General features: G+C 34.4%; 1 protein-coding gene across 4 annotated transcripts in view; it reads left to right on the plus strand.

The window, feature by feature from the left end:
• The first annotated feature begins 6,108 nt into the window (after window positions 1–6,108).
• Window positions 6,109–24,130, plus strand: part of LOC123540867 (serine incorporator 1-like) — a 34,013-nt gene continuing 15,991 nt past the window's right edge. For all 4 annotated transcript variants that reach the window (XM_045326183.2, XM_053526383.1, XM_045326184.2 and 1 more), the window contains exons 1-7: window positions 6,109–6,265; window positions 14,685–14,849; window positions 15,341–15,540; window positions 16,431–16,510; window positions 19,179–19,316; window positions 20,659–20,735; window positions 21,107–21,203. In XM_045326183.2, the coding sequence (XP_045182118.1) occupies window positions 6,245–6,265; window positions 14,685–14,849; window positions 15,341–15,540; window positions 16,431–16,510; window positions 19,179–19,316; window positions 20,659–20,735; window positions 21,107–21,203 (778 nt within the window). In that variant the 5' untranslated portion in view covers window positions 6,109–6,244. The remainder of the gene's footprint in view (window positions 6,266–14,684; window positions 14,850–15,340; window positions 15,541–16,430; window positions 16,511–19,178; window positions 19,317–20,658; window positions 20,736–21,106; window positions 21,204–24,130) is intronic.

Consider the following 24,130-nt stretch of genomic DNA (forward strand, 5'->3'; position numbering starts at 1 on the left):
TCTAATCAATACCTTTACACTAAACATGTTCATAGTTCTGCATTAATTGAGCTATATATTGAGCCTATGTACTAGAATCAGGTGTCATAAACTCATTAATCACCAGTAATAAGGTGTGAACATTTGAGAAAGGAGTATCTTTTTCTCAGCACTATCATAATTGACTGCAAATTCAATTAATTTAATTATACAGATACGAATATGAATTTTATCAAGCATTAAACATCTTACATTTGTCCATAGTCAATATAATAATACATTACAGTGAGAAAATAATATATTATTTCAACTATTTCCGAGGAATACATGAATCAACTGGAACATAGGGTAATTTTCAAAGAATTTGGTCAACCCCCCCCCCCCCCCCCCCATAACCCCCACCCCCCATTTTGTAATATATTCTGTATTCACATGAAAAGTATAGATTGTCAGTCAATAAGTATGTTTTGCACGATCATTTAAGAATTTTAACAGAAGAATGAACCCTAATCATGCTGGACACGATTGATTCTGCCTTTGCGACTAGTGTAGAGACTGCAAGGATGTGCAGGCTGATCATGATCTACACTGTTCGCTATTCGGTCGGTATCTTTTTGGTAAGCACTCTTTTTAACAGTTAATGGTTACGTCCAAACTGAAATATGGACAAGTTCATTATAGAAATTTAGCAGGGTAAGGGTTAAGACTGTAGATCATCCGTATTATAAGTAAACCGGGTAAACAGTAACAACAGGAAAAAACTAGTTTCCAGTGCAAATGATCAACAATGAGTTAGTGTTGAATAAATTTAAAAATCAGTTGGTGATGAATTTTGTTAAAAGTAAAAGACCATTTTGATAGCATGATATGTGAGCCTCTTAGCTTTAACATGTATTATTACTTTCGAATCAAGCTACTAGAGAAAACCCTTAAAGATTAAAAGATGCAGAAAAGATGAAAACAAATCGAATACTTAGGATAGATATTAGGACATATTTGGCATGATGACATATCTTCAGTCTAGTGTTGAGCAATAAAAGATAGAAAATGAAACAAAAAATAATCAAAATACTACTGTTGAACAATAACATTTAGATATCATTATAACAAAAAGGTGGTTATTTACATAAATGCTTGGCTGATTTGGAGAATGGAGGCCAACATTTATTTTATTTTCTCTGCTTTGTGGGAATGCTGTCAAAGGAATGTCTTTCATATATTTGATTGATGAAGCAAATATGTGACACAAAACCGATTAACATTTCCATGCATACTAATTTCCAAAGAGTGTATGAAAAAGCGATAGTATCGCAGTGTGAGATATCGGATAAATGACCTGTTGATTGCTTGTTAACAACTATTTTCTTTGATTCATTAGGCCTTTGTTTCCGATAAAATAAAAAAGTGGAAATTCCACAGGTCGCTCAACACAACAAAAACGGAAATGTTGCAGGCTCGGTTTGATTGAGCCTGTTCATGGACGGTATTGGAGATGCATGCTACCGTCCACACCCTCTTGCCCCGGGTTGAGCAGAACTCAACTTTTACACATGCTAGAAGTACAAAAAGCAATTTAGAGACATCCGCAGATGTGTTCATACGGCGGTGCACATGGAAACTTCAATGCTACACTAATGAAAAGCGGCGTATGGTCCCCAGTTAAAATAATGGGTTTGCCCTAAATGAGAAAACAATGGCCAAAACTAAACAAACTAGAATTTAGAAAGGGGATCTGAGGTTATGGAGCCTGCATATCATAGGAACTGCCAAAAGACAAAATTAAAAAGCAGGCATCATATCCAAGGGGTGATTATTGGAACCACCCAGGTCGAAATGTTCATGCTGAGAAACTAAACAGTACCAGTAACACTACATAAAAGACGTGCTGAACGATCTGAGAAGATCGAAACATAACAGCCCTGATTGAATGTACGAGGAAACTTTTTACGGACGCCACACGGCACAAACAACGCTGCTGTGATAATAGAATGTAATTGTAACAGTTAAATTTTATAACATAACAAACATAACAATTTTTTTTTATTTTAATTCATTTCAGTTTATAAAAAAATAACACTGTAATCATTTATTTTTTCACAATGCAGTCATTAAACAATCTTATAACAATACCCTGACATTCTAAACTATGTTAATAACATCAAAACTGATCACATGTTAAAAAAAAAAAACATGGATCATCAATATATAAAAATATTTTACAAAGTTTATATGAAACAATAGGACCAATGTTACCATATTTGATCGGGTTTTCACGTCTGTGTTTCTCGTATTTTCGGCGTTTCTCATATTTTCGTGTTTTTTTTTTTGTCCTTAAAGTTGTCAAATGATACAATGCTTGTTATTTCCTAGACAGGCATGGGACAAAACTAACACAAGAGCAACTATAGACCAGTTAGTTTATTGCCGCTTATGTAAAAAAATCAATGAGAGGGCCATCTAAGAGCAGCTACTTATTCATTCTAGTGATATTTTAAGCCATTTTTAAGTGCTTTTAGGCCTAGTTTTGGCTGTAACACAATCTTCTTAAAATTACTGAAGACTGGAAATTGTTTTTAGATAAAAACATGTAGCTGCCATTCTTATGGATGTCTCAAAGGCGTTTGACTGTTTGCCACATGTCCTGCTTCTGTTAAAACTAAAACACTATAATCTGTCAACCAAAGATGCTTTGTCTTGTCAAACAGATAACAGTCCGTTAAAATAGGAAATGTATTCAGTGGCTTTAGAGAACTAGCCAAGGGCGTACCCCGAGGCTCCAATTTGGGCCCCGTTTTCTTTAATATATTTATATACGATATTTCCGCATTTATTGAAAAGGGAAACCTCTATAATTACGCTGACGGTTATATAATGTCTTATGCCAGCTTGTTTAGTTGCTTTTGCTTTTTAGTCCCCTACTGGTTGAAAACCAGTTTCGGGGACTATAGGAATGCGCTTTTCCGTCATTCCGTCTGTCCGTCTGTCCGTTCGTCCGTCCGCAATTTCGTGTCCGGTCGATAACTCTGTCATCCATGAAGGGATTTTAATATTACTTGGCACAAATGTTCCCCATGATGAGACGACGTGTCATGCGCAAAACCCGGACCCCTAGCTCAAAGGCCAAGGTCACAATTGGAGGTCAAAGGTCAACAGGGCTTTTTTCCTGTCCGGTCCATAACTCTCCCATCCATGAAGGGATTTTAATATTACTTGGCACAAATGTTCCCCATGATGAGACGACGTGTCGTGCGCAAAACCTAGACCCCTAGCTTAAAGGTCAAGGTCACAGTTGGAGGTCAAAGGTCAACAGGGCTTTTTTCCTGTCCAGTCCATAACTCTGCCATCCATGAAGAGATTTTAATATTACTTGGCACAAATGTACCTCATAATAAGACGATGTGTCATGCACAACTTTCAGACCCCTAGCTCAAAGGTCAAGGTCACACTTAGCAGTCAAATGTTAACATATCATGAACAGGGTCTGTTTCGTGTCCGGTCCATAACTCTGACATTCATCAAGGGATTTTAATATTACTTGGCACAAATGTTCCCCATGATGAGACGATGTGTCATGCGCAAAACCTAGACCCTTAGCTGAAAGGTCAAGGTCACAGTTGGAGGTCAAAGGTCAGTAAGGTTTTTTTTCCTGTCCGATCCAGAACTCTGTCATCCATCAAGGGATTACAATATTACTTGGCATAAATGTTCCCCATGATGAGATGACGTGTCATGTGCAACACCCAGTACCCTAGTTTAAAGGTCAAGGTCACACTTTGAGATCAAAGGTCAGTAGGATTTTTTTCCTGTCCAGTCTATAACTTTGTCATGCAAACAGGATTTAAATATCAGTTGGCACAAATATTCCCCTGGATGAGACAACATGTTATGCGCAAAACCCAGGCCAGGGTCTAATGTCAAGGTCACACTTAAGAGACCAAAGGTCAGACACAAGAATGACTTTGTCTGGAGCATTTCTTCTTCATGCATGGAGGGATTTTGATGTTACTTGGCACAAATGTTCACCAGCATAAGACGGATTGTCATGCGCAAGAACCAGGTCCCTAGGTCTAAGGTCAAGGTCATATTTAGAGGTCAAAGGTCAAATTCAAGAATGACTTTGTCCGGAGCATTTCTTCTTCATGCATTGAGGGATTTTGATGTTACTTGGACCAAATGTTCACCACCATGAGGCACCCTTGTTTTTAGAATTACGCCCCTTTGTTATTACTATTTATAGATTTTATTGTAACTTTTTTATTACTGGCCGTAGAGAAAAATCGAGACCACTTTTCTGTGATACAACATGCATGTTACATCCAATTTTTAGGTGTATTTTGACCTATCTCTACCTGGTAAAGAGTTTCTTGTGGACTTATATTATATAGATTTTTTGATTTTTTTTTTTTTTAAGATTAATTTCCCTTTGTTGGTACTATAAATAACTTATATGATAACTTTTTAGAATCTGCAAAAACATTTCAATATGAAAACAACTGTGGGTTTTTATATATGCACATTTTAATCCAAGCGTGTTGTTATAACATATTGTACATATAGTACAATATTGTTTATACATCATTGACAGATATCAGTTCATTATGTTATACTGCAGTAGAGAAAATTAGGTGCCTTCCAGTTGGGGACTTTGTATTGCATGGCAATACTTCATTCACTTGTTTCTGCTAGCTTAGTAAGTTAGTACGTTCAACACCTTTATTGCAATGCGCTATTTGCTTACCAAGCTTACTCAGCACTCTCATGGGTGATTTAGTTATATCATGTGCTCTATAATATATGTTTTAACCATACCTTTATAGTTATATCATGTGATGTGCTCTCTATGTGTCTTAACCATAGCTTTAACTGTTTGTCTTTTGCTTGTGTAGCAGGAATAATATCTTCATGTACATACCTGTCAATATATTTACACATCCACCTTAAATAAATTGTGCATTCTATTTTTACTTAAACCAGTTTTCAGTATATTTTCTCCTAAAGGTCCATGCCATATAGTGATACTGTTTTATATACATGTATAATGATGGTCACTTTTTCTTAATCTTATTTAAATGATGTTTTGTACCTATTGGGACTTCACAAGCTTAGTAATTAGTAATTAGGTGATAAAAACTTATGTTTGCCTGCCATTTTAGGGTCTTTTTATTGCAGTTTTGCTTGCATATTGTACCATCTTTTAAATAATTGGTTTGCACCTTTAAACTACCCAGTATTAAACTGTAGCTTAATTCATAATTTTTTCATGATTCTTGCTTTTTCACTGTAGTCGTCAGGGCAGGGTTGGTCAATAGTTTTAATATTTTTCAATTTACCATATTGATTGTGTACATGGTTTCTAGAATTTTCATAACTTTTACTATGACCCTCGTTTTTGGCGGGAATGTTAGGCTAATAAATAGGCAGGTTTGCATAGCAGTGGGTTTGTTCTGTGTTTGGTCGCCGAAACGCAAGGTAAAGTGTTTACCTCCTTTCACTGACCTGCCTGAACCACTCCCTCTCTCTCTCTCTCTCTCTCTCCCCAGATATTATATTAGGAAATTTTAGTTGCTTATTTTTGGGTTTTGTAATTGAGAAATTGTTATTAATGAGTTGTAAAATTTGAAAAATTTAGAAAGGGTAACCAATAAAAGAAAATGTGAACTGTGGATTGGTTTGTTTTCTTCAAAATATATTCCGAAACTAAAAAAAATGGTCGAACCTGGGACTTTCAGATCTCATAATTTTGGCTCCTGTTACACTTGTATTTAATGTGCCTATGCTAGGATTTCGATACTTTTAATCATGCCTTTTATATTGTAACACATTATGTTTTCTTATCCTTTGTACAGGTTAAGACGGTTTTAAAAGCTCTTACCAGCTATTATGTTATATTGTTAGTACCACCGACTTTGTAAATTTATAAAAAAAAAATACTTGACTTGACTTGTGGTAAGCAAAATTGCCATAAATTATTCATTATGCTATTAATTGTCATATTTCTTCATGCATTTACTACAGAATATATATATCTCTTTATTCGAACATATATGGCAAGTTTTTGAATTTTAAATTTGTGCGGAACGAATTTGTGTAATTGTTTCGGAATGAAGATTCCCATGGGAACGAAGAGTAAGAGTACGAAAAGATTTGGACTGGTTCATGCGAATGACGTCAGAGAAGACATTTTGTCAACAAAAAAGAAACGTAAAATCTTGTGACAAATAATCATCAAGTAGAAGAGAACATTTCTTTCAACAGTGAAGTCAATATGGGCTGCATAATAGGGGGTGTAAGTTTTAATATTTTCCATTGATTTCAAGGTGTGATGATCCGACTAGGACAGCATTGATCAATTTGATGTTCTTCCTCTGTCGGTCAGGACAAAAATTATTTTATCCTGTTGGCTGCCATTACTGGCATTAGTCTTATACTCATTTGGCCTATCTGACTTATTTGCCCTTATTTTATAATCTGATTATGTGAAACCTTTTCAATGTTTAGGTAATTGAACAGGGTTGGCAACTACCCGCCCAGGGCGGGTTTACCCACCCGGGAAGGTGTCCAGACGTTCCCCCCCACCCCCCCCAAGACAGTTCCTCCCAAGACGTTTCCTCCCAAGACTTTTCCCCCCCATTTTGGGGGGGGGGGCGGGGGGAATTGTCTCAGCTTTTATGACGTTTCACACCCAAATTCATTTAAAGTATTAAAAGTCATAATGCAGCAATTCTTTTTAAAAAGTGTGTTTAGAAGAAAAATACCAAAATTTGGTAAGGAGACAGGTTATGTTTATCAGCAAAACATGAAGGAAAATATTAAAAAATGATGATGATTTTATTTACAAGAAGACTACTTGATAATAAAATTTACTTTTCTTTCAGTAATTTATAATATAATCTAAAGATTAAATGAAGTCTTCAATTTAAATTAAAATTAATGTTTGATTGGATTATCTCACATAATAAATGTGGCATTTAACACCTTCAGTAATTACCATTTAACACCTTAATTATTAAGTGAATGCAGTGGATCCTTTTCTGTAACATTCATCAAGGGAATTGTCAGTACAATTTGTTTACACTCAAATATTACCCGGTACTTTGAGAAATATCAATTAAATTGAAAGTTATAGTAAGTAAATGTTATATATTTCCCTGTTCATATGTTTCTGATTATTCGTCCATTTTTAAAATGTCGGAAAAATACGCGTGCCATTCTAATTGCAAAATATTCAGTATTTAGAAATACATTACTCCTTTCTGCAAAGAATCAACATATCAAAAAGAAGTTTTCCCTGTGCGAAACAGAGTTTTCTGTATAATGGCATTAACTGTTACACCAGGATATTTTCCTGTCATATTAGGATTATTATTTTTGTGTCTAAGATAATTTTACTGACATTAGAATTTTATTCTAGTTTTCATATTATTACCAAAAAGCGTCAAAGTCAGTAATTTAAAAAAAATATAACTCCTTTTCATGAAAACATTTTTAATTTGTGATTTAACCATTTTAGTAATATTGTGTTGAAAAAAAGCATTATATTCAGTATGCAGAAAAATATAACTCCTTTTCGCATAGCATTTCTATATAAAAATACCAATTACTCATTATTTAGACCATGATTACATTGTTAGTTATCCGATATATATTTCAAGTAAAAACTAAAAAAAAAAAGCTTGTTTCAATCATTTCATGAATGTAAAAATCATTGGGGACATTAACAATATATTCATGGCTCATAAGAAAATTAATGATATGATTCAATTCTCACAAATTAACGAATGAAATTCACAAAATGTGCAGGCTGATCAAGATCTACACTGGTTGCAAAGGCAGAATCAATCATGCCCAGCATGAGAAGGGTCAAGCTATTTGCTATTTTTCAGTATTTGTTAGTCCCTTATGTTATTAAAACCGCATTAATTTAAAACAGATTGGACGGCACACAGACATGGACGTTTTTCATGAAAGATTCTTGGTTATAATTTCTGCTGATTGCATACTTGCACATATTGTTATATATAACTGAGGAAAGTTTGATTGGCAAAAGCTCATTTTTAATTTTTGTTAAATCTTGACCAGAAACATACAATTTTTTTCTACAAAAACTTAAGTACCAAATTCAGAGATTGATTTTCAATGATTTCTGCTTACAAGTGTCTTTATTATGTAAATTTACTATTTTGCATTATTAATTTGAATAAAAACAGTTTTACAATGAGATTATAGCTCTAATCACTGCCGGTGAGTAACTTACTAATTTATGTATACATTTTAAGCAGTCATATCTCAGAACAAAATGAAGGATTCTTTATGACAAAGTACAAATATTTTCAATTGAGTAAGTAACCCAGGAAGAGTTTACTATATATACAATTTATAGGCAAGAAAATAAAATAAGTATTGTTTTCCACAATAGACGTATGAATAATGAGTACATTAATTATCAGAACTTCTTTCCACAAGAGGTTTACAATGAAAATGCTCAGTATTGAACATGGAATCCTAAAGCTTATCGAAACATTAAATATAGGCTTTTTAGGGCAGGTAATACAGATAATGTTTTGATATTATTACTTTTCTATGATGTTTTTTTTTCTGACTGTGTAACTGCTTTGTATGATATATAAGGGTCACTTTAACTGTGTGTCCCTGGTGACTATATCATAAATGTCCAAAACTTTTACTTAAATCATTCAAGATAAAAAATATCTCCTGCAAATTGGTTTGTAGCCATAAATATCATAATCATTAAACACCTGTGTGTTTAATCACAGGTGTTAATTTAATCAAAAGGTGTAAATCACACCTTTAAGCTAAACTAAGGGAGTTCACATTTTTGTATCTGAGAAATTGCATCTGACTTGAACAAATTATGAACATTGATTAAAAAATCACGAAGAACAGGAACTGGAGTAAAAAATAATTTTTGTTAATATATTAGTCCAAATAATAATAAATTGTACTCGAGAGTTGAATATCGTTAATATTTTTTGACTTGTCAATATCCGCCTACCTCTAGGTAGACAACGTAAAATATCAAAATGTAAAATCAGTCTACCCGAGGTCTCATTATTTAGACTAGTTAATATATATGAAAGCTTTTAACCATATTCATTGAAGCCGTATCTCAAAATAAATGATGAAATTAAGGGATAAAAGTTTGACTCAACAAGAGCTATATTTTTCTTTGAATGTCCAAATTAATTCACTAAATACTTGCTGAAGTTCATTACAAATGTACACTTTATTTCAATACAATCCAAGATTTAATATTAAGGTGAAATTGTTTAAGAAACAAATTATTTAAAAATTGGGGGTGAAATGTCTTTGGTATAACTTCATTGGGGGGGAAATGTCTTGGGGGGGAAATGTCTTAAGGGGGAACTGTCTTTGGGGGAAAATGTCCGGTATTCCCCGGGAGACGCGGGTTGGGCAATACTCCTAGAAATGAATGAAGTGGGCAATACTGGGCAATAAGAAGTTTTTCTACTTTTTTTAACCAGAACAATTGAGTTTCTATGCTATAAAATATGAGCTTATTCTTACATTAAGTTTTACTTACTTTGAAATCATTGGTGAAGTGATAGGTAGCTGATAGAACAGTTTATTAACAAAATTATCATTTCTTTTACACAACAAAATATTTTTATGTGAAAGTAATCACCTTTCAACATTTTACATGAATTTATAAATGACACAGTATTACTTTTATATATAATCTACACACTGTCAGTGATCACATATTGAATGATCTCTCTAGGTCACAACTAGATTCTGCTTAGCATATGATAGTCTAACAGTCAAGTTCTTCTTTATCACGAAGCTTTCTGTAACAGAACACAAGTTCTGCAGTTTTTTGATATCCCAAGTCTGTTTCCAAGTTTTGTCTGAATAATACCAGAATTTGAAGACACCCTTTCAATTGACCCAGATGCTGGCATATCTAGAAGTTTTTTTTGGCTCAATGAAGTGGTCTTAGGCTGACCTAAAGCGACCACTGGTGACACTGCAACGTTTTAGTGTATAAGCTTTCAGTCTCACAATTTTGGCACTAATCACAGTGTCACAGTCTTTACATTTTGCAATCTTTTTATAATCATCCTCAGTAGGACGGATTACACCAAACCGGAAGTGACTACTCAGTGTTACATGTGAAGAAGTCCAAAAAGTAGTTCCATGCTATGGATAAAATCTGGTATAATGAGTGACATGAGGAGGTGACAGTTAAATTTTTGGCTTATGTTTATTGCTTATAGTATTGAGAATAGATCTAGACCATTTTCATTGTAAATTTCTTGGAATAAGTTTTATTCTTTGCGAAAAATGTCTACCTAAGCTAAACTGCTAAACGGCTGTTTTCATGGGGGCATTTTTAGAGGGTGATGTTTCTCAGAACAGATTATTTTTCTTATATTCAACATAACATGTCAATATTTTTCTATTTTTGATAAGAAGACATGTTATACTAAATGACCATATATGGTTTTCATATCATTGAAATGCTCTTAAGTGCTGAAAATGAGGTCTGAATGTTTTGTTATTAATATGAAATAAATAAGGAATTGAATTGGTAGAATGTAACCAGTAACATTAAAACAATTCCTAAAAGGGTCCTAAGGTTTCATGGTTATATGATAGAGAAATGACAATGTGGTCTAAATTGGAAACTGAATGGCCAGATTTAAGTTGTTCACACTTCTAACTTTAATAATCCCTTAATCTTGCTCAATAATTGCTCAATCATCATCATAATAATGTCTATTCAATAGATTTTTATGGGTATTATAACATTAGGCATGTTGGTGTCATTGTTATCACTATATGGGTTGTAAGTCAACTGAAGTGTTGAAATATGTATTGAAGTATGAACTGAAATATCATACTACCCAGTATTGCCCAGTAAAGCCCGGGTTTTCCCAGTATTACCAACTGGGCTGGGCAATATGCTTAAAACCCGGGTTTTTGCCAACCCTGTAATTGAACTATGTTGGACTCTGTTCATAACAGAACATCTTTAACAGTGTGCTTTGGAGTATAGCGGATTTTAGGGTATTTCCCATAACGACATTATAGAATAAATTCCATCCACAGTATTTCCGTAAAAGGGAAAGGTTGGGGGCGAGATTAACCAATATAGCAGCAGTTAGACCATATAATAGAATGTTTCGGGACAGCGTGATAACTTCCAACTGTCACTGTCCCGTTGCATCCAAACTTGAGGAAATCCCCAATAGAAATCTGTTGGGAACATTTTCTGGTACATGTACAAAGTATATGTAATGATAACATCTCTGATAATGAATTTATGTTGACATTAAAGCATAAACTTACCTTACTCAAGTTGCTGAAATTTTATGAATGTATATTTTGTTGTTTTGTTCACTGGCACCAGAACAGAAAGAAAATGCACCTGTACATGTTATACCTTACCCTTAGGTATTGTATAAGAACCATGGTCATGAAGGGGGAAATATACCAACCCGTTTCAATCGCGCATTTCATACCTAAAACACGCAGTGCGGTAAATGTGTACTATGGATATCAAACAAGTGGTAATTATCTTCCATTGTGTACCGGTCATATTTCTTCAATACATCATTCTTATCTTAGAAAAACAACACATAGTTTATAGTTATTTCAACGTTACACAAAAAACTTGCTTGAACTTCCCTGGTGAAGTTCCGTTCTAGATTACAAAACCATTCTGATTGGCTGTTGTGAAAATATATGTCAATCGTCATTTTACTACACGTGTTCGCTTAAATGTGAAAATGCAGCATAAATGTGCAAAATGAATAAAATAAACAGAACAGATGCAGACCAATGTACGATTTCAAATTAAAGATCATATACAAGATGAATTTCATTCATCATTTCGAGTTTTAGTGTAAAATTGTGATTTTTTGGAGTCGGCTAAAGGCTGAAAGCCTTTTGACGAGTCCTTGCTATCCAACGATTCTCTAAATGGACCAAATAACACAGTGAAGGGATGTAGTTCCATTAGATTTCTCAAACTTCAAACAGTTCACTGCATGAATGAAGTTAAGTTGTGTCAATTCCCTTTGCTATGACCAATATACGATGTAATCTGTCATATTTATGACTTGTAATTGTGCAATTCTCGAATGTAACTCATTAAGCATAAATGTGCATTTTAAGAATTGCGCAGGCTTACAAAGCTTGGGTAACATCCAGCGAAAGACAAAAAATAGTTCCAGCAGGGCTCCAGATAAGATGCGTATTAGCCTAAATTACGTATAGAAATAATGCAAATAAGCATGTCTAATAATTTCTAAGCGTATAAAAATGTATATAAAATTACAGAAACGCACACAATGCTTTTTTAAAAACAAAATCTGAATCGTCTGGATGCGTTAGGTAACATAGCCGATCAGCCTTAATTCTCCCACATTGAACGTAAACACGCATCGTATGATTTCTATAAACTTTGCGTGGGTTGAATTTTGCAGTCAGTAAACGGATAAATTATCGGAAGAAGCTCTTACTGGTTTGTTTAGTTACTACTGATATTAAAAATGATTTTAATTCTTATTTTTCGAGAAATAAACAAATCGGCAAAACATTAAATTGTATTTTCTTGTAGTTTTTGAAATCGAAAGTAGATCGTCTATGTATCTTCAACTCATGTTTGGCGAAACGAAACAACTTTTTTATGAAAAGATTTAAATAAGAGGTAATTTAACCGTAAACTTCAATGTCAGATACTGCCAATTGCTGCTAAATGTCTTCGTATCATCACAATTTGTAAAATATATTGTTCAAACTGGAGAAAAGTGTAACCGTATCCGGATATAATATTTTGGGTAAATATCGAGCTGTGTTATGAAATTTTAAGAAAAAAACTAAAAACAAACTGAAACTGGTAGACTATACTGTCAGTGCATCAATCATTAGCCGACTCAGGCCATTCAGGCCTTTGTTATAATTCTGTTTTTGTTTGTTTACATTTCGCCAAACATGTGCACACTGCCGTGACCTCTAGACCGGATGTTCATTAGGGAAGGTCACGCAAGCTTTTTTCTGTAATGTTGACGAAAGCATAAAATATGTTGATAATCTCAGCAGTATGGAATATTGAGACAATGTGATTGATGCACGATGGAAGATAAATTATCGCTTGTTCAAATTCAATGTACTAGGTACCCATTCACCGAACTGCGCGTTTAAGTTGAGAAATGTACGATTGAAACGGGTTAGTATATTTTCCCCTTCATTACCATGGTTCTTACAGAATACCTAGGGGTAGGGTATAACATTTACAGAGGCATTTTCTTTCTGGTCTGGTGCCAGTGGTTTTGTTTCTGCAATTTAGTGTTATCAGCAGTCTGATATATGTGTACCGAAACCAGTGTCAGCGTAGATTTCTCCTGAGCTTGTACCTGTCACTTCATATTTTCGAAGATTTAAGTCTCTTATCAAATTATGAGTTATATTCAACTCATTTGAAGTTTCTACATGAATATTATTGTCTTAACTTTTGAGAGCAAGTAAGTCTGACCAGTATATTATAAATGGCTTGTTTGGACTTTTTAATGTCTTCTTTTTCCTAACAGTAAAATGCAGATACGGGTAAGGCTTAGAGGGATGACAACTAAAAAATACCAAATCATAAAAAATGCCGTCCCAATAAGCCAAATGAGTAAGGTTAAGCGGCAGTGTACAATATTAGCCATTATTTTTATATAAAGAGAAAACATTATTTATTATTCTGATTAATATAGTAAAAAATCTTGGGAAGTTTTAGATGTGGATTTTAAACTAATAATGGAAAAATGACCAAAGCTATCCTGTACACCCTAAATCAGCACTTATGTAAACAATGGCATGGAGGGAAAATACACATGAAGTTCATCATCATCTTCAGTAATGCCTCACTCTAGAAGAGTGTACTCACAAATTTCTATTACAAGGCAATAAAAGCTGAATGTTTGGAAAGAATAGCAGTTTTCTGTCTTACATACAGAAATAAAAATTCTAAATTTCATTTCTTTAAATTAGAATGCAGGAAATTATTAGTTAGCTATCAGCTATACCCTTAAAGCACTGGACATGGAGTTTAAAAGTGTTTTGCCTACAAAATGGAGGTTTTAGTATGAATGATTGGGTTTAAATGTGCATTTGAAGCCTCTAAAGTTAGCGATGTGATTTGTATCGCTGGTTTTATACAAATAGAAGGAAAACTTTTTGCATTGTTTTGAATGGTAAGTGGGTTGTGCGTGGAGGGCCTTATAGTCTCTATATATCAAAGAGCCCTTTATGCACAAGTAGTTGGGCTAGACAGGGTCATGCTGAAAAAATCTAGTATAAATTTGGTTTACAGAATATTAAACATACTGGTTGGCGTGATGAAAAGACTCTGTTTGTCTGTCTGTCTGTCTGGTCATGATAATAAGTAAGAATGTGTTATGATTAAGACTCTTTCTGTGTACTTATTAGTTTTTTGAGCAAATATTACTGTGTTAGATTTATTATATAATTATGGCAGTTTCAAACACATTGTGTAATACACATTATATGATATGCAAGTTGGGTTTAAACTGTCCAAGGAGTTTGGGTAGAAATAATTTTTATAGGGTCTAAATAATCTCCTGTTTTTAAACTATCTTGAGGTCAAATTGTCTAGCTTCCAGAGTTTTACACACACAGAGTACATGTATAAAAACTCAACCTGTGTTTTTTTTCAGTTGGCATGTTGTGTGGGGAGTGCAGCTTGCAGTCTGTGTTGTGCCGCCTGTCCATCATGCAAGAACTCAACATCAACAAGAATTGCTTACTCTTTCATGCTCCTTGTTGGAACCGTTGTAGCTGCCGTAATGTTGGCTCCTGGCTTAAGAGACAAGCTAGATGATGTATGTAATATTTCTATTGTAGCACTTTTTCTTGGAAACACTGTTTAAAAGTACTTCAAGTTTATTACACAGTTGTTACAAGGGAGAAAAATGTTTTATCAATTTTGTATTACTGGATGTATGAACTGCAGTAGTTGTATACATGTAGAACTTGTTCTTACAAAAGTGCGAAAATTGCCGTGTTCATATACAACATCTGAGTATAGATTTGGACAGATGCAGATCAGTCCTTTCTTGTAATAAGTGTAACTTACTGTAGTGTAGAGATGATAAGTTATTCTGTAAGCAGATCAGTGCCTGCACTTTTTGAGCAACTTTCAATCGAATCAGTGTAGAATTTGCATTAATAAGATTTTATGTACATTTTGTAAGAAATCTCATTTTAAGAGCCACATGAAAAAAGTGAGTCACTTTCATGACTTTGTAGCAAATGGCTCAAACAGAGTGGCTCCTCTTTAATGGCCTGTTATATGTTTGTTTGTTTATACTAGATCCCAGGGTTATGTAAAAGTTTTGTTGGAGAGCATGTATGGAACACTCAGTTACTGAAGGAACAGCAGTGTGATGAGGTTGTAGGATACCTGGCCGTGTATCGGGTCTGCTTCTCAATGGCCGCATTCTTCTTTCTGTTCTGTCTTATCATGATCAGTGTGAACTCCTCGAAGGATCCTCGCTCCAAAATCCAAAATGGGTAAGTGAACTGGTTGAGCTAGCTAAACCAAGACTCAATGGTTTATTAATTGAGCTGATTGAAGAATGTGGAGACCAATGTGTAAGGTGTATAAGCTCCTCAGGCTCAAGCAGGAAGTTGGAAGAAAATACTCACGCATCTTTCAGGCCAACATTGTTACAGGTCCATTGAACAAGAATCAAGTGTAGCGAGAAAAGCAGATCTATACTAGACTGATGATCTGCAGGCATAGAGATTATGGAAAGGACTTGAAGATAAGATACAAAATGGATTTTTTGAAATTTAGGGCTATCCTCATCATGACACATAACTGGGCAATTTTCTGTAATTGAGAAATATGCAAATGAATCGCATAATTCAAACAGGAATTTCAGAACACATGCAGTAGTATTTGGAATACTCAGTTTACATTAAACGCTTAACATTCAGTTCTAAGCATATCAGCAGTTGGTAGTTTTGAAACTGATATTTAAAACTGGCATAGATATTGTTGTGTTATTGATACTGGGTGTTGTTTTAGCTAATTTTATAGTCATAATTTGGTCATACACAAATGTATTCCCAAATTGAAAAAATGTCTTTTTTTCCCCCAAATAATGAAATTTGAGACAAATTTGCGAAAACTTGTGGTAAAAAAAACCTTTTAGTACAAAGAAGTACAGCAAATTTAATAAGAAAGATCACAAAAGTAAGAATGAAAGATATAGATGTTTGTTGGATGATTTCAATGTTACGCTGTTGCTATTAATATATGGTGGATAACTGAAAAATTGCCCAATTTTGATCAAAATACTGCTAAAATTACCAAAGCAGAGGGTATGGGTCATCTGAACTTACTGAAAAAACCCAGACTGCTATAGATAATACTAGAGATATGTTTTATGTTTCAGATTTTGGCTGTTCAAGGTACTAATTTTGATTGGTATCTGTGTGGGAGCTTTCTTTATTCCAAGAGGTGACTTTGGGAAAGGTGTGTGTTACATTTTATTTGGACTCTCGAACATGTTGAAAGTGTTTTTTTTTAACAGCTGGTGACTTAAGTTAGAAGTCTGAAAATCGTAATTTTAGTTGATTGAATTATGTAACATCAATATAGGCAGGAAAATGTTAAAAAGGTGGTCACTTCGATTTGCCTTTGTCCATCCTTAAGGCAAAACTTGTGTCACACATATCTCGAAATTCAAAAAGTATGTATATCTGGCCTGGAGTCGTCAAACTTTAGTGCGGTGGAATCAGTGCTCGGCTTTTTTCCAGTGCTTTACATGTTCCTTCATATCCTTGTAAACATGAAATCAAATAATTAATTTACAGTAAGTTTGAATAACAATCAGCTGAATTTTTAATGATGAATAAGATAACCTGATATGTCCTTGGAATACATTTACAGAAATCTCAGGAAAGGTTTCATTTATAACGCTAGTTACTGTATATGAAAAGCATATTCAGTGGACAGTTACATAAACCTGAAAATGGGAGTACAGGCTTGTGCTTCTATTCTTATGCACAGTGAAAAAATAGCAAACAGATTCATTTGATATAATTTGTTCTTCACTTAGAATTAGGATGATATTAAAGTAACTCATGGGTGAAATTTTTCAACATGTTCATTTCCAACAAATTTGACTTAGAATGTATATATGACAATGAATTTGATAAAATGAGCGAAAATATTTATTACATATTGATGAATAAGCAAGAAGATTTTGATTTTCTTCATTATTTAAAAGCTTTTACAACTGTTTATTTCCTATTTGCACAATAGTTTTGTAATTTATAGGGTTATTTTATTAAGTTCATATGTCAGTAAGGTTGTACAACTGGTCATTTGCACAGCATCCTTATTTTGTCTTGTTTTTTAGCTCACCTGAGCATGAAGTGCCCTGTGTTCGTTGTCCGTCGTCGTCTGTCCGTCATCAACAATTTGACTGTTAACACTCTAGAGGTCACATTTTTGGCCAAATCTTAATGAAACTTGGTCAGAATGTTACCCTCAATAAAATCTTGGACTAGTTCGATATTAAGTCATCTGGGGTCAAAAACTAGGTCACCAGGTCAAATCAAAGGAAAAGCTTGTTAACACTCTAGAGGTCACAATTTTGGCCCAATCTTAATGAAACTTGGTCAGAATGTTACCCACAATAAAATCTTGGACGAATTTTACATTGGGTCATCTGGGTTCAAAAACTAGGTCACCAGGTCAGATCAAAGGAAAAGCTTGTTAACACTCTAGAGGTCACATTTTTGGCCCAATCTTAATGAAACTTGTTCAGAATGTTACCCTTAATAAAATCTTGGACGAGTTTGATATTGGGTCATCTGGGGTCAAAAACTAGGTCACCAGGTCAAATCAAAGGGAAAGCTTGTTAACACTCTAGAGGTCACAATTTTGGCCCAATCTTAATGAAACTTTGTCAGAATGTTACCCTCAATAAAATCTTTGAGTTCGATATTGGATCATCTGGGGTCAAAAACTAGGTCACCGGGTCAAATTGAAGGAAAAGCTTGTTAACACTCTAGAGGTCACAGTTTTGGCTCAATCTTAATGAAGCTTGGTCAGAATGTTACCCTCAATAAAATCTTGGACGAGTTCGATATTGGGTCATCTGGGATCAGAAACTAGGTCACTAGGTCAAATCAAAGGAAAAGCTTGTTAACACTCTAGAGGTCACATTTATGCTACAGTCTTAATGAAACTTGATCAGAATGTTACCCTTAATAAAATCTTGGACGAGTTCGATATTGGGTCATCTGGGGTCAAAAACTAGGTCACCAGGTCAAATCAAAGGAAAAGCTTGTTAACACTCTAGAGGTCACAATTTTGGCCCAATCTTAATGAAACTTGGTCAGTTTGTTATCCTCAATAAAGTCTTGGACAAATTCGATATTGGGTCATCTGGGTTCAAAAACTAGGTCACCAGGTCAAATCAAAAGAAAAGCTTGTTAACACTGTAGATGTGGCATTTATGACTGTATCTTCATGAAACTTGGTCAGAATGTTAATATTGATGATCTTAAGGTCCAGTTTGAATCTGAGTCATGTAGGATGAAAAACAAGTCACCCGGTCAAATCAAAGGAAAAGCTAGTTTACACTTTAGAGGCCACATTTATGACCATATCTTAATGAAACTTGGTCAAAATGTTAATCTTGATGATCTATAGCTGAAGATCAAATCTTGGTTAGGTGGGGTCAAAAACTAGGTCACCAGGTCAAATCAAAGGAAAAGCTTGTTAACACTCTAGAGGCCATATTTATGACTGTATCTTCATGAAACTTAGTCAGAATGTTAAACTTGATGATCTTTAGGTCAAGTTTGAATCTGGGTCATGTCGGGTCAGAAACTAGGTCACGGGGTCAAATTAAAGGAATAGCTAGTTAAGACTTTAGAGGCCACATTTATGACCATATCTTAATGAAACTTGGTCAGAATGTTAATCTTGATGATCTTTAGGTCAGTAGGTCAGGTGAGCAATACAGGACCTTCATGGCCCTCTTGTTTTAGAGAACAAATTTTCCTCCTAAAATGTGTGAACAAATTGCTTTCAAACAGCCATTTTTACTAAATCAGTTTTTTTTTGGTGATTTCTTTGATTGACAATGTGTTATATTACTTTATCATGTTGATTGATTTATTTATAGCCTGGATGTGGATTGGTTTGATTGGCGCGTTCCTGTTTATACTGATACAGCTTATCTTGTTGATTGACTTTGCACACGGCTGGAGTGAGAGCTGGGTAGAGAAATACGAGGAAACAGATTCAAAGTGTTACTACTATGGTAAGATCTAAAATGACTTAACTCACACATGATTCACAAAAGACACATTTTTGGCACATATTTGATATTATCAGTATGTAAATTGATTAAATTTTGTTGAAAATTGTTGTTTTCATTAATATATGTGAAATAAAAAAGAAGTGTATTTGATTTCTGAAGAAGGGTTTTCCATTATAAAAAGGAAACTGGGGATTCCATTTAGTGTGAAATTTGCAGGCATCATGTAGCTAGCAGAATTTATATATATACGCATACACAGCCTTTCAGTTTGCTGCCTAGGTGATGATGTCTAAAAATTTTGCTGACACAGTCAAGTGCCTTTGTTTTTGAGATGTGCGGTCAAGCAACACTACAGTTGTTTAAATTTTATGCAGAAAATAAAGCATATAGATGTCAGATGATGAATTTCTGAAAATGAGAACAGAGAAGAAAAGGAATTTGACTGTCCTTTATGTTATCCCTAGAGCATTATGACAGGCTTTGCTGTTAATATAAGACAAAAAAATTCGTGCTCAAGAGCAGTACCATACTTTGGGATATTTTCGTGTCGGCGAATTTCCGCCCTTTTAACCCAAAATGTAGTGGGTTTATTTTGAAATATGTATTTTTCGCCATCTTACATAGGTGGCGAAAGTTTGCCCGAAAATTTCATCAAAATCCAACAACATTTAATACCAATATTTTTGAAGAGTATCCAAGGGAGGTTACTTTTCTGCGATTATCCAACAACACAAACTGCGTACATGTGACTTTATTATATCTGGTATATACATACTGAAATATATAGCAAATTGTATAAAAATATTAAAGCAATAAAATTCGTTAAAATGTTCATGAACGTCTAAAATTTCTTTTTGCCGTACTGTCTCTCAATTTAAAAACATACAAGTCCTCACTGCTTTTTTCTAATGGTAGAAAAACTTTTTTCTTTTGGTTGAAAGTATTTGAGAATAGAAATGTTTGTTTTCACACTGTGACAACCATGTACAGTAAGTGTATCGAAATTCTTACTGCCGATTATCAACTACACGTATTCAATAGATTTAATAAAAATTGGTCAAGGTGAGAAAATCTCAGGTTTGACTTTTTGTAACAATACAGGTAATGCAAAAGCAATTATCCTTTTATATCCCATGTCAGGTATTTGCAGTCAATAGTCAGATAAGCAGGTATTGTAGTGTTAACGTTTCTATGGTGTCAGATTTTGGACATAGGTATATTTTTAAGCGTTATATTTTCGCCACTTCATATGGGTGGCAAAAAGGTGAAAAATTAACCATGACGAAAATATCCCAAAGTATGTTATATGAATTTTCAGGATTGATACTTTCTTACTTTGCAGGGCTGTTGTTTTTCACTGTCATCTTCTACCTGGTGTCACTGACTGGGATAATATTATTCTACATATTCTATGCCAAGGTAGTGTAATATGATTAACTTATTTTTTAACTCGGCTGGGTTTGATTACCAAATATTTAATATAACTAATGAACCTCAGTGATTTTCAAAGCCATGACTTTCAGTTTGAGCTGGATCTTGCAGTTCATCAAAAGGATGTTTAAGTCATAAGGATACATGAACTTTCAGGCATAAACTGAAATATTGTTGATTTATAGTGTTAAACTCGGGTAGTTTTTAGGATTTTGGAGCTAAAGACTTTCTCGGCAATTTATGTCAGAAGACCCAGTTATTGTAAGGAAAACTATAAGAAGTCAAAGATCCTGCCCACATTCAGACTGTCTATACTCCACCCAGCATTGGTTTTATTGTTGTAAATATGTATGTTGCAGGATGGTGAATGTGGACTGCACAAGTTCTTTGTCAGTTTCAACATGATTCTGTGTGTTGCTGTGTCAGTGCTCTCTATTCTTCCAAGGATACAGGAATGTAAATACTTAAACTTTTATGCATGTTCATAAGAATATGTCAGAATTAGAAAATTATAAATCAATTAAAATTTATATCTAAAATATTTAAGTTTTTCATCTAATCTATGGTAATTTTTTTTGACTGATAAGAATTTTTAATTGATGTCCATTTTGAAGATGTCTAGTGATCTTTTAAAATAATACTTTGTTTTGATTATTATGTTGCAACTTACTTATTGTTTTAATGGACAGTTTTATTTTTTCGAAGGAGGAATATTTTGTTTTGCTCATGCTAGTCGGTCTGTAGTCTGTTTGCTGGTGGGTAAAGCAATCAGTAGACCATTTGGGTTTTCACTTTTGAGTAATAACTGGTTAAAAATTTTGACTTGCTATCATCAGCGTAACAGTATGGTTGCATGTGGGCAGTAGATGAGTCTTTTTTTTTTGGCAAAAAGGTCACGGTCAGAGTAATTGTCTTTGAATTTTGCCCCTCACCACTGTGAGTTTGAAACCTCGCTTGGAATGTAAAATTCTGTAGTGTTAAAGCCAAGATAATAAAAAGAAAATGATTACTGCTCATTAGCTTAATGCTTGTGGCTTATGTTTTCAGACTTCATAGGATAATATGTCTGTGGTCAGTAGAATAAACTTATTGCTTTTTCGGTCAGTAAGTCAAGGTCATAGTTACAGATGTCACACTTCATACAATAATTTCCATTAGTCATTAGATGACCACCATTCTTTTTGGGGTTAGTACATCTGTTGTAAAGCTCTCAATGACATTGAAACTGAAAACAGTTTCTGGCCATTAAATTAAGAACACAAACTTTATTGGGTGATTGATGTTTATGTCACCTGAGGCAAAAGCCGAGTGGTGACATTCTGTTTTGAGGGTTGACAATATCAGTGTCGCACACGCTGCCATATGATATTTATTAGCTCACCTGAGCACAAAGTGCTCAGGGTGAGGTATTGTGATCGCTCACCGTCCGGCGTCTGTCCGTCCGTCCGTTGTACGTCCGTCCACACTTTCCTTTAAACAACATTTCCTCCTAAACCAACAGGCCAATTTTGATGAAACTTCACAGGGATGTTCCTTGGATGGCCCCCTTTCAAAATTGTTCAAAGAATTGAATTCCATGCAGAACACTGGTTGCCATGGCAACCGAAAGGAAAAACTTTAAAAATCTTCTTCTCAAAAACCAGAAGCCCTAGAGCTTAGATATTTGGTGTGAAGCATTGCCTATTGGACCTCTACCAAATTTGTTCAAATCATGACCCCGGGGTCAAAATTGACCCCGCCCCAGGGGTCACTTGATTTTACATAAGAAAATCTTAAAAAATCTTCTTCTCAGAAACCAGAAGCCTTAGAGCTTAGATATTTGACATGTAGCATTGCCAAGTGGACCTCTACTAAAATTGTTCAAATCATGACCCTGGGGACAAAATTGACCCCGCCCCAGGGGTCACTTGATTTTACATAGGAAAATCTTCAAAAATTTTTCTAAAAATAAACCAGAAGGCCTAGAGCTTAGATATTTCACATGTAGCATTGCCTAGTGGACCTCTACAAAATTTGTTCAAATCAAGGCCCCCGGGGTCAAAATTGACCCCGCCCCAGGGGTCACTTGATTTTACATAGGAAAATATTTAAAAAATCTTCTTCTCAAAAACCAGAAGCCCTAGAGCTTAGATATTTGACATGTAGCATTGCCTAGTGGACCTCTACTAAAGTTGTTCAAATTATGACCCAGGGGTCAAAATTGACCCCGCCCTAGGTGTCACTTGACTTTACATAGGAAAATCTTCAAAAGTTTTCTAAAAATAAACCAAAAGGCCTAGAGCTTAGATATTTCACATGTAGCATTACCTAGTGGACCTCTACAAAAAAAATTTCATATCATGACCCCCTGGGTCAAAATTGACCCCGCCCCAGGGGTCACTTGATTTTACATAGGAAAATCTTCAAAAATTTTCTAAAAATAAACTAGAAGGCCTAGAGACTCGATATTTGACATGTGGCATTGCCTAGTAGACCTCTACAAAATTTGTTCAAACCTTGTCCCCCGGGGTCAAAATTGACTCCGCCCTAGGGGTCACTTGAATTTACATAGGAAAATCTTAAAAAATAATTCTAAAAATAAACCAGAAGGCCTAGATCTTAGATATTTGACATGTAGCATTGCCTGTTAGACTTTTACAAAATTTATTCAAATCATGACCCCTGGGGTCAAATTGACCCTGCCCCATGGGGTTACTTGATTATACATAGAAAAATCTTCAAAATTTTCTAAAAATAAACCAGAAGAGCTTAGATATTTGACATGTAGCATTGCCTAGTGGACCTCGACAAAAAGTTTTCAAATCTTGTTTTTAAAGTTACTTAAAGAAAATTTCAACTATATTTTCTCATAATTCTTTTGATTGATTTCTATTATGATCTTTTGACCTTGAAGACTTGTCCTTAAGTGCAATGATAACAGGTGAGCGATATAGGGCCATCATGGCCCTCTTGTTTTATTTTACCAAACAAAATTTAATACATAAAAAGTTTTAAAATGTTTTTAATAGTTTCATCTTTAGCGCAGTAATCGCCTGTGCGGTTACATTGAATTGTGACGTTGCTACTATATCTGTACAAGGGAGGCAATCATTTGGCTGAAAAATTGAAGCAGTTAATTGCCCTTATGTGACATTCAAAATATCAGCGTGGTCACATGACTTGACATTCACTTTCGCTTGGTCACGTGTCAAAAAGGTTGAAAATGTTTTTGATAGTCAAAATATCTCCTTCTCGGGTAATGGAATTTTATCATTGTAGACAAAAGAGAGGTATAATAATATAAGATATTACAGGTGAAGTATTATTTAAATCAGTGACAGATACCCCAAGTGTTCTAATACTTGTCCAAGTTTTGATTAAAGTCACAAGTCTTATGAAAATTA

Source organism: Mercenaria mercenaria, chromosome 16 (assembly GCF_021730395.1).
Source record: "Mercenaria mercenaria strain notata chromosome 16, MADL_Memer_1, whole genome shotgun sequence".
Lineage (NCBI taxonomy): Eukaryota > Metazoa > Mollusca > Bivalvia > Venerida > Veneridae > Mercenaria > Mercenaria mercenaria.